Source organism: Gossypium arboreum, chromosome 7 (genome assembly GCF_025698485.1).
Source record: "Gossypium arboreum isolate Shixiya-1 chromosome 7, ASM2569848v2, whole genome shotgun sequence".
In the NCBI taxonomy this organism is placed as follows: domain Eukaryota; kingdom Viridiplantae; phylum Streptophyta; class Magnoliopsida; order Malvales; family Malvaceae; genus Gossypium; species Gossypium arboreum.
Window position 1 is genome coordinate 89246459 of NC_069076.1, and position 12754 is coordinate 89259212.

The 12754-nt window shown below is 31.4% G+C and overlaps 1 protein-coding gene across 1 annotated transcript; it reads left to right on the forward strand.

Moving 5' to 3' along the window:
• The first annotated feature begins 3397 nt into the window (after positions 1–3397).
• On the forward strand, positions 3398–5512 carry LOC108467652 (3-ketoacyl-CoA synthase 12). The gene has a single exon (XM_017768370.2). The coding sequence runs from the start codon at positions 3669–3671 to the stop codon at positions 5067–5069; it is 1401 nt and encodes a 466-aa protein (XP_017623859.1). The 5' UTR covers positions 3398–3668; the 3' UTR covers positions 5070–5512.
• Positions 5513–12754: the final 7242 nt, after the last annotated feature.

Below are 12754 nucleotides of genomic sequence, written 5' to 3' on the forward strand. Positions count from 1 at the left end.
AGCCCAACCCTAATTAAAAATGCTAAACTTGAGTCCGACCAGACTCGCTCGTATTAATTTTTTTAGATTATTTTTTTATATAAAAATAAATTTTAAAAAATATAATATATCAAATACACTAAACATTACAATAAATGTTTCCCAACAAATTGAAAATACATTAAAAAAAGTCTTTATACTTAAATTACACTAAGATAATTGTAACTTAGCAACCAAATGCCTCTAAAATAGTAGCAAAATTAATAACAAAACAAGAGTTATAAAATATCCAAACGATAACAACAAAATAGTAGCAATATAATAGCAAAATGATAACAAAACAACAACAAAAACAAAAACAAAAGGTTTAGGCTAATCTGGGCTGAGCCTGAGCCAAAAATCTTATCCAATGCTTGATCTGCTTATAAAACGAGTATTGTTTTTTGTCCAAACCTATTTTTTAGGACTATGTTTCCAAATCTTTCCACATTTTGAGTAAGCCTTCAAGTCCGAATAAATGATCCGACCTATAATTAAGTCTAATTGCTATCTCTTCCGAATATAAGTCTATTTATGTTTAAAAAGAGAAAGAGGGAAATGTGGGTAAAGATGCAATTGGCCAACATGCATGAAGAATTAAATGGATAAACATGTATAAGAATTTTCTTTTATTGTAGTTGTTTAGATTAGATAGATAATGCATTGAGAGGGGATAAATTATTTGAAACCTTCATCAATGCGTCGTCCATGCTAGGTGTATAAGGGATCCATGGGCCCAAACATCAATCGGTGGTTGCCACTTATTATTCTTCATTTTTATCATCACTGCCATATGGAATTTGGAAGCTTTAATTAGCCGATAAAAGTGATGGAATGCTTTGAAGTCATCTATACATATTTCCTAAGTTCATCTCCTCTTTCTTCCTACCTCTCTATGATTAACATTATATATTTTTGTAAATTAAATCTGGTAAAAAAATCCAAATCCAAACAAGGAGTATATGATAGGTAGAGGATGTATTATAGAGTATGAAAATTGACCTGTATCACAAAGCTGTGTGATAATTAAATAGGCAGTTGACTAAATTAAGAGGCGTCTAATATCATTTGTATTAATTCCTTCACCTAACAATTGGACTGTCATCCCTATTTAATGCCACCCCAAAAATGTACTGCTCACTGGTTGGCTAAAATATTGAAACTTTATCATGTGGAATATTGAAGTTTAGATGTTCATTATATTTCCAAATAAACCAGACATACATATATACTTCAAAAGCTATTAGATTTCATGTAAAAAGAGTTGACTTGTAGAAGTTGTTTGTTTTCATTTTTAAAGAGTGAAGGCTTTCATCCCTAGCTTGACTTCTAGGCCTAGAAGGAGATTTCTTAATCATTTATATTTTAATCTATTTAGTTGCTTGGTTACGCAGCCTACATAGAAAGTAATGCAAACGAAATCCACTCTAAACTCTTCAATACTTCAACTGAATTAATGAAATTATTATATCCAACCTTTTATTATTATTTTATACTTTAATCCATATCTTTAACTTTCATTGCTAAAACTTGTAATTTACATTATTACCATTTCAAATGTGGATTAAAGAAATAAAATCATATACAAATATTTTTTAAAAAAATTATTAAATAATTTAAATAATTGGTCAAGGTTAAAATAAATTAAAATCTTGTGTACCTAAAATCAAAATTTTAGGAGAGTGATTTATTTTATTTTTAAAGTAAATTAAATTAACTATATAACTTTTATAATATATGACTTTTGTATTTGAAATTTTGGTTATGTGGTAATTTTCCAATTAAGGTTATATTTGATTAACTAAAAAAATTAAATGCTGAAAAAATATAAGTGTTGAAGATTTTATGTTTTATTTTCACCCTATATAATAGTTTTCCTTCTATAACAGCAACAATTATAAATTATAAGCTACCTTCTTTACTAAATTAGTTTTATATAACAATATGTTATCTCAAATTTTAGTGAAATTAAATCTATTATTAAGTGAAATAAAATTATAAATTTTAGTTAAAATTTTATTTCCATAAAATATTTAAATTTTACATAAAATCTATTAATATTATTTTTAAATAAAATAATCTTTAATAAATTGAATTATATCAATAATTTTATGAAATATATAATCTAAATCTCACTAATTAATAAAGTTTGTAAAAAAAATCACACATTAGTATTTTAAATTAAATGCTACTATAAGTGTCCAACAATCGTCTCTCAATAATTAGGGATGGCAATGGGGCTGGATGAGGGTGTATATTACTTAATCCATTATCGCTCCACAGTTGACACGCTCTACTCTACCACTTGCTTCGCTCGCTATGGATATATAATCCTGAAAACCATTATCATCTCCATGGATGTTGGAAGCATCCATCCCCACCCCACCTTACTCTACTTCAATTTAATTTTTACTACTTATCTTTAATTTTTTTTAATCTTTTTAAAGTTAAGTAATTATTTAAATATAATTCTTCAAAAAAATATTTAAACATAAAATATATGATTTTTTCTATATTACGTTATTACATTTTTTCCCATTTAATACTTTATATATACAATGATAAAATGGTAATTTATATAGTGGAGCAGGTCCATCCAAGGTAAGCAATTACCATAACCGTTCCATACCCACTATCTAAAAGAAAAAAATCCACCCAGCCTCACATCCACTTTTCAAACAAAAAGAATCCAAATGGAGTGGATCAGTTTGGAATCTATTTGCCAGTTTGGGCTTTGTCATCCCTAATCTATAATTACCAAAAGATTGAGAGAGAGACAGATTAATACAATATTCTCGACCATTTCTTTCATGCCTGTTTTAAGATTCATGTTCGGGGTTAGTGACTAACTCTAATAACAATATTGTTTCTAAAATTTGAATTTCCATTACTTCTTAAGTGTACAATGTATCTTACCATACCCAACCGTAATTGATTTTAGTAATTCATATCAAATATGTAACAAGTCTTAATGACCGTGGAAAACCTACCATTCCAACAAGAGCTGATTTTCTTCTCAAATTTAATGATATTTTACTAAATTATCAACCTCTCTTTTCCATTGATTCAATGCTGAACTCTTTTGTTATTTTTACTGCACTTCCCGATAAATCTTTGGTCGTAATTCCATAGATTAATTACTTTGAGTGCTGGTATAATATTGCAGAAAATTTTCTATATATGTCCATTTGTAGCCACCACCCTCAGCCTTCTTAAATGTGGATAGCATTATTGGGTAAGCTGCTAACCGTGAACTATAATGGCGTCTCTAATAGCATTCCGTGAAATTAACGAAAGAAAATCAATTAGAAAATTGCACTGTTAGTCTATGGAGTTTTTAAGTCATTAAAGAAACGTTGACGAGGGCTTGCAATTTGACCCCCCCTCCCCATTCAGCTCTTTGGTCTTGTTCTCTGACATGCAAAGCTTTGTTCAAGTTTTGTAATAAAGATCGATTGGAAATTATACACAAATTCAGTTGGTGGGGAGTTGAGTGATATGATGGCAATGTGCTTTTAAGCAAATTCACATGTCCAACTCATTGGCTCTCTTCTCCTTTATAAGGCTTTCATCTCATCTCCCCCATCTCAACCCACAAACAACTCCTCTCCTTCTTTGTTCTTTTTTTTTTTTTTTTTTTAATTCCTTTGATGGAGTTGTTTTCTTTCTTACTCTTGCTTCCAATCTTACTTGTTCTCTTCAAAATTTGGAAGTGGGTTAACGACAAGAGAGACCAAGAATGTTACATTTTAGACTACCAATGTTACAAACCAGCCGATGATAGAATGGTCGGGACTGAGTTCTGTGGGGAGGTGATAAAAAGGAACAAGAACCTTGGACTCAACGAGTACAAGTTCTTGCTGAAAGCCATTGTCAGCTCCGGCATTGGTGAGAAAACCTACGCCCCAAGAATCATGTTCTCCGGCAGAGAAGAGACCCCAACATTGGCCGATGGAATCCTGGAAATGGAAGAGTTTTTTCAAGACAGCATAGGGAAGCTGTTGTCGAGGGCAGGTGTTTCCCCTCATGAAATCGATCTCCTCGTTGTCAACGTCTCCATGATAACAGCACCACCTTGTTTGTCTTCTAGGATCATAAACCACTACAAGATGAGGCAAGACATCAAGTGTTTCAACTTAACGGGAATGGGGTGTAGTGCGAGTTTGATTTCTCTTGATATTGTTCGGAACGTGTTCAAATCATACAAGAACAAGTATGCTTTGTTAGTAACATCAGAGTCTTTGAGTCCAAATTGGTATGCAGGCAATGATAGATCTATGATTCTTGCCAACTGTTTGTTCCGTTCGGGTGGGTGTGCCATTCTTTTGACAAACAACAAGTCCTTGAAGCATCGAGCAATGTTCAAGTTGAAATGCTTGGTGAGGACACATCATGGAGCCAGAGACGAGTCGTACAATTGTTGCATCCAAAGGGAAGATGAGATAGGAAGGGTGGGATTTTATCTAGGGAAAAACCTCCCTAAAGCTGCCACCCGTTCTTTTGTTGACAATTTGAGGGTGATAACCCCCAAGATCCTGCCTGTTACCGAACTAGTTCGGTTCATGGTAGTGTCACTGGTTAAGAAATGGAACCGCCGTGGTTCAACCAAGGGAACCGCGACTCAGGGACCTATTAAAGCTGGGGTTAACTTCAAGAGTGGGGTGGACCATTTCTGCATCCACACAGGAGGGAAAGCAGTGATTGATGGGATAGGGTTCAGCCTTGATCTCACTGAATATGACCTTGAACCCGCAAGGATGACCCTGCATCGATTTGGGAACACATCAGCAAGCAGTCTTTGGTATGTTTTAGCCTATATGGAAGCGAAAAAGAGGTTGAAGAAAGGGGACAAAGTGTTGATGATAAGCTTTGGGGCTGGTTTTAAGTGCAACAGTTGTTTGTGGGAGATTGTGAGGGATTTAGAGGATGGAAATGTTTGGAAAGATGAAATTCAGAATTACCCACCAAAAACATTGGCTAATCCATACATGGAGAAGTATGGGTGGATCCAGGATGAAGATCCAAGCACCTTCAAAATCCCAGAAGACTAAACTCCACCAAGGTAAAAAAAAAAAAAAAAAGAAAAAAAAAAGACATCATCAACAACATAAAAACAAAATAGGATTAATTTGAGTGCCATTTTTTTCTCCCTTAATCCCTTTAATTACATTCACTGTCTTTGATTATTAAATTAAGTTTCTTTTATACTATCAAGTTCTTAGATTGTTAAATCCCATGGTGGATTCATAACCAATAAGGTGGGCAGCTTCTAATGATTTGAAAAGTTTGCCATATCCTATATTGGAGCTTGGGGTTTTCTTTTTTTAGTTGTTACGTTTTTACTTTTGGATTTCGAGAGAAATAGAAAAGAATTTGGCTTATAGTTTATAAAAATAATATTTATATAAATATTAATGCAATTAGGATCGATTATGTTACAAAGATGGAGGGTTTCTACTTTATATAAAACAAACTTATTTGTTATTTAAAGAAATTGCATTAAACATAAAATTAAGGCTAAATTAGGAAAGTTATGCATTAATTATATTGTCTAATATTAGCGAATTGACATTTCATTCTTTTTTTCCTAGCGAGAAAAAGACTTGTGTCTTGAAAGTCTCCCATACACATGCTGAAGCCTTTCTTTTTAATATGTTTGATTCCTAAACATTTAAGATCATCCATCAGAGAAGAGGGTCCACTATGGATGATAACACTAAATAAGTATAACACCAGATTTACTGAACTATTATTATAATTAATTCATCTCACTATATGCCTCATAAAATAGAAAGTAAAAAAAAAATCGTGATATTAATTATTATCACTTGATCATATGTAAACCGAAATCTCGTACGAAATGTAAGAGGATTTGGGTAAAAATATAGGCTTAAAAAATGGGTTTGGACAAAAAAAAGGCCCCCAAGCCTCGGGTAAGGCAATTTTGGCCCGAGCCCAGCCCTAATTTACTAAAGGACAAAAAAAAATCTATTTTTAAAAAAAAATATTATTTTCTTGTTGTTTTCTCCCTATTTTGCTACTATTTTACTATTATGTTGCTACTATTTTGTTGCTATTAGTGTATATTATATAAAACTTATTTTATTATTAATTTTGTTATTATTTTAAAGATATTTGTTAATTTTTTTATTATTTTAGAGACATTTGCTTGTTAATTTGCATTTATCTTAGTGTTATTTAAGTATACATATTTTTTAAAATTTATTTTCAATTTGTTGGGAAATATTTATTTTGATTTTTAGTATTTTTGATGTATTTTATATATTTTAAAATTATATAAAAATAATATAAAAATTAATATGGGCGGGCCGGGTCAGGTTTGGGCAAAATTTTAGGCCCATTTTCTGGCCGAGCTCGGGCCTAGCAAACGAGCCTAAATTTTTAGTTGAGCTCGGCCCAGCTCAGCCCATGCACACCTCTAACACTACAGCAAAATAGGTTTTTAGCGGCGTTTTTTAGGCCTATAGTGGCGCTGCTAAAACTATTTGCGGTGCTTGTAAAACACCACTATAGAACATGACCTTTAACGGCTTTTTTCACAAACGCCGCTATAGAGCAGACCTTTAGTGGCACTTTTTCCACAAACGCCACTATAGAACAGACTTTTAGCAGCGCTTTTCTCACAAATGTCGCTAAAGAACATGACCTTTTAAAAAATATTTTAATTAAATAATATTTATTTCTATATAATTTTAAGGATAAATAAAAATATTAATTAAATTAAATTTTCTATTAAAATTTTAACTTTAAAACTAAATATAAAAATTAATGAATTAAATTTAGAATTTAAAATAATAAATTAATAACAAAATTAAAATCCAAAAGTTAGCACTCAAGTTATCTTAAATATTAAAATAAAAATAAAAATAAAAATTTAGAATCAAAACTAAAATAAATAATAAAATTTAGATTAAATATAAAGATATCAATAAAATAAGATATTATAATGAAGTTACTTAAATGAAATAAGGATTTAAATCATAACCATGTAAAATATAAGATTTGAATATCCATTCCCATGTGAAATATCACCATTGAATATTTAAATTGATTAAACTGCTAATGAATATTCTCTTTTCTAAGTCAAAATTACAATTGTGTTTTTCTTCTTTCAACTCAAATAAAAATAAAATGTTGAAAACAAAACAATTAAATAAAAAAATAAAATAATAAGTTGACACGAGATTATTATTAAGTATATGCAAATATGCAAGTAGATGATTACAAAATTGGGTGTAGTTTGATCAACTAATTAGTTGATCCTACTGCAGGTTCTATCTATAATTTGCTTAACTAACATACAAACATAAGGTACTCTAATACTTTTTTGCACATAAAATATCTGAAACTCACACCTAAATTCGAATTCAAAGCACATACGGTGTCAACTTCACGTTGATCAATACCATTCTTATTTGCTGCTGCAATACCTCCCACAAGCATTCGTAGAGGTAGGAGCCAGTCATTATGTGCCTTCTGCAAATTGTTCTTGGACCGCAATCTAGTATGGTTGGTTTTTCTTGTTCCATTTGCCACCAGTCAAAACATAAAAGAGCTATTGCCACACAAAAAGTAATCATCAAAATGATATTCAAAAAAACAATATACAGTTAAATTGTGAGAATGTAGAGAATACAAAACGATATCGCAGTTCTTAGTTCCCACAACATTACTTTCCTATCATAAGATGAAGAAAGTAAATGAAGAGGAGACATATTGTGCCACTTGCAAGCTGAAATCCAAGAACTATGTGAAGAGAACTGAAACATAGGTGCCGATGTTCCTTAAAAAATAGAAAAAAAGTTTCAAGTGAAATGGAGTTTCAGTGGTTTCATGTGTCTACACATGCAACAAGTAGGAGAAAAAGAAGCGAAAAGAAAAAAATATAATATCATACATGAAATTATGAACGACAAACCTAGTTTACGAGGATCCCATATTCTAAGAACTGGATCAGAACCACCAGCTGCGATGAGAGCCAATCCTTCACCTCCTATATCAATGCAGTTGAGGGCCTTGCCACAGAATTGTACATGAAAACAAAAGAGGGATCGGGTCAGGGAAGTAAAGTAATTGAAAGCAACCTAAGAAATAATATCCTTTTACCCTTTTTTCTCAGATGAACAAAAATGGTACATCTAAACATAGAACACAAGTGCATGCAAATGAAACAAAAAATGGATATAGAAGGAGAAAAAAAGAGACAAATAGACATACTATATTAGACAAATCTTTGCCTGTTTCGACATCCCATTTTTTGACAGAGTGATCCCATGATGCCAAATAAATTGTATCATGCTGAGGCCAAACCACAGAGGAGATGCACTGTGTATGGCCCACAAGTGTAGAGACAGCCTCTCCCTGCACAAAACATGAAGGATGTAAAAGAAAAGCCAATGCTTATAAATAAATGCCCAAGATTCTTTAGAATAAAATTGTTATGTCATAAATGCTTAATATTGATGACTAAAATGTTATAGATGGCTCCTTTTAATAATCATTTAATTATTCTTTCATTAAAGAAGTACTTCATGAAGTGGAAGGATATGAAACGGAGTCATAAAGCCCAAAGACCCTAAAGAAAATGGAACAATTGGAGGAACAGGTACAAATACCATCAGCTACAAATACCAACAAGCACTAAATTAGGAAGAAAAAAAAAGAATCTTGGTTTAGGGTTTGTAAACTTATACCTAATCCTAGAAAAAGTTGCTTGCAAAGATTCAAAGATACTAACGGGTATGACTTCTTGGCAAAAGGAAGCAAAAGAGAAGACATAGGTGTCTTGAACAAAGACAGAACCTTCATAAATAAGTATGTTCATATTTTTTGTCCCTTATATTTAATCTCAAAATTCATTTGTTTTAAAATTTTATTTTTATATATAATTATTAAATTGTTATTTTGCCACTCAAATTTATCCAATTCTATGTTAAGAAAGAATCTGGAATGAATCCAATTTTCCCTATCTTTGATTCCTTATCTATATTTAAGGTTTGCAAACACAAGTAGAGAACCGATGCCTTGGCTGTCTAACAACATGAACTTGGAAACATGTATTTTAAAAATTATATAAAAGCAAATAAAAAGAACCACCAAGCAGTAGAGAATTGAACATCAACACTGAAAAGCTTCTAGACAGGCAGCACCAAAGATATAATAAGCCGAGATATTTAATTCATTGTGAAATGGGTATTAGTATAACCATAATTACTTCCATAAGCAGAATAAATGACTAACTACTTACCATCTTTCCATGTTTGTACATAGTTGAAGTCAGGTGATTCTGTCAGAAGTTCAGCTTTCACACGTGGTTCAACATAAATGTTTAATTTTTTCTTTTCTTTCAACCATCTGGATGAAAGGTTTAGAGTGAGATTAAAAAAATATGCAATAGAAGAAAATTTCTTTTGCCCTTTGAAGGAATATTTACATGCAACATTGTAAAGACAATATACAATATAAAGTCAAAGAAGAAAATTTAATTATATTACCTTTTGTGGTGAAAATACATTATTCAAATCCCCATCCCCCACCCAAATGAAATTTTAACTTGGTCCTCTTAAAAGAGTTTCTTTTTATTGGCTACTGAAAAAAAGACAAAAGTTTAGCATAAGTGACAAGTTTTGTAATTTATTAATATTTTAGAATTAATAATTACAGTTAAATTAAGAATTTACCTTTTTTAATTAGTCAAATAATTTCTTTCTATACTAATAAATATTGTTCAAAGAATTTTCAATGTTAATTGTCTAAGAAACTTCTTTTAATTTTTCTTCATCATCTTTTAGTTTGTTTTTCAATAAATCTTCATAATTTTTCTTGAATTTTTAAAAGAACTTTGTAATTTTATCGGGGCCTTTATGTACACATAAAGTAGATTGAAATTTGTTTATCTTTTACTAGTTAAAGAAGTATATAGTATAATTTTGTTTCATTTTGAGTATAATATATATTTTTACACTTACATCATGTTTGGTTGGATGGAATTGCTATTCCATTCCTGCCTTATTCCGCGCGCTATAGTGATTCATATGTTTGGTTCACCGTTTAGATGATTCTGCAGCTTAGCTATTATAGCCACATTCCCTCACGTCCTGTAATAGGTATTCAGCACTGAGGACTCTGAATTGCTATTCAACACACACGCCGAATACATTTTCAGATTTTGGGACCAAAATAGCCTGCTTTCTTCTCCCCAAAAATCTGCTTCAGATTTCTTCCAACCTTTTTCCCCAAATCAAGCATCCATCCATCCGCCTTTCATCTTCATCTCCTCAAAGGTACGTTTTCTTTTTTTACTTCAAGCTCCGATTCTATTTCTCCTTCCTCATAACTGCTCCAAATTTCTTGTCTGCATTTCAAAGTTGAGACCTTTGTTTAGTTTTCTTTTGGGCTGTAGCATGTCAAATTCTCTTTTCTTTTGTTCCTGAATTAGGATTTTTGTGTAAGGCGGCTAGGGTTTTCATCCAAATTATCTTCTGGGTACTTTTTACTATTCACTGAGCATTGAGCATTCATTATCTTCATTTTCAATTTTTTCATTTTGGATTCTTTTTTATACTAGTAAGTTTTTGTTGTTTAGTATTTTTATTACACATACCGATCTCATTTTTTTTTCTTTTTTTAATCGGATTGTTATATTCATTGAATTCAATCTGGTTTTATTATTTTTGTCAAGAAAAATAAGTTTTGGATTTTGATACAATTTTTGGATTACTTTAATAATTTGATTGTTATCCATTTGAGATTTTGTTGTCTTGCATCTTTGTTAGGTTTAATTGATAGCACTGATCCAATACGCTTTGGCAGTTGATTTTTGGTAGATTAATTGAAAGTTAATAGTCTTGGGATAGAGTTGGATTCAATTATATAGATTCTGCTCCTATGAGTTCTTGAACTTAAGCCTATAGCATGTCTTCGTTAGTTTTGTTATATACATATTTTTTTTTATTTCCAATTCATGACTAGTCAAAGCTTGTTATTTGTTTGACAGGAAAGTATTGCGAAAGAATTTCAGATCCCTTGGAAGAAGGTTGCAAGCTTCGCCCCATTGCTAGTAGAGGGCAGGTATTATTTCAATTTCGTTGTTTGGTTTTAGGTGCTTTAAAGATTGTATTTTTGATTTCTTTGTTTATCAGATTCTTAATTTTGTCGTTTTTGTCTATGTATATGTGTTAGTTTCTTCTGATAGTTTCGTGTTATCTTCAACTCCAAGCAAATTTCATCAATTGAATCGCTCTTCATAATCATCTCTATTTATTTGAGTTTGACTGTTTCTTTAGAAAGGATGAATGAATTAGTAATAGCTGAGGATTCTGGGCTTTGATTAATTTATTTATTTCTACTCTATTGATGAGAAGTTGTTTATCCATTTATGGGGTTCTGATTTCTAATGTGTAAAATATAAAAAAGTGAAAACTTTTTGCTCAGTTTAACAATAAGAAAAAAAGGGTATTCTTTGTTTTCTTAGGGATAATGTGAATAAGAGCTGTAAGATGCCTTAGGTATTCTTTGTTTTCTTAGGGATAATCTGAAACTAATGTTAGGATTAGGATAAGGATTATAGGTAACCAACTTCGAAGAATATGCCTAAAAAAGGTCTGAATGTCGAAGGTTTCGAAAGCTATTTAAGCTAAGCTTTAACTGCACCTATTAGATGAACATATTCCTCTGCTCTTTCTGGTTCATCTTAATATAAAGACTTGCCTCAATAATTCTATACAATTTTGCTTGTTGGGGGATGTCATTTTCTATGGAAGTATATCAGATTGTGAGGTGAGACATCTTCAATTCTGCAGCCTCATGTAATTCTTATACGATCATCAGATTTAGATGGCAAATTTGACTGAGTATCCAATGTATTGATTGTCAATTTAGGAATGATTTTAATATGGCATATAGGGGTTGGCTGTATAATATGCACAATGCAGTTTATTTGATACACTTTTGTGATGGTAACTAGCTCCTTAAATCCAAATTTGGTGGTGTTTAAAGCCCTAATCACAAAAACAAGACATGGTTGAGGCCTGTGGGTTACGCACACCACTACCTTTTTAATTCCTTGCTTCTGAATTTTTTATGTGTGTGAGTGTTTGTAGGATACGGATACATGAACGATGTATATATTGGAATTTTTTTCGGATATTTCTAGCAATAAAAAACAAAAAAAGAATCTTTTAAGACAGTGTCTAGGTTACTTAGCTTATGACAAATAGCTAAAAATTGCAGGAAAGTATATTTATTTGTTAGCAAACCTACTGCCTGGTTTAGTGCTGGCTTTATTCCCTTACTAGAAGTTTGTTGCCAAGAAAAGAATAGTATCCTGTCTTTCAGGTTTTGTCGTAAAAAGTTGTTTTAATAGGTTCCTATTCTACTGTGGGGACATTGATGGAGAAGTTAAGTTTATCTCAGTAAACGGGTGAAATAGACTTGGTAAAACCTGCACAAAAATAAATGGATTTTCTCACAATAGAAGGAAATATAAATAAATAAATAACGTGCATTGCAAACGACTGTATGTAGTAAACTTCAGTCTGACCGACCTTTTGTCTCACTGACAAAACCAACATTTATATACTCTTCATATCTCATCTACCAAAAGTGTTATTCTAATGTTTGTATTTGTATTGTATGGTTGGTTTCCATGAATAGTTATTGTTTAAGACACAGTAGAACTGCAGTCATGAGACAGTAAAGGATCATGCTTGGTTAG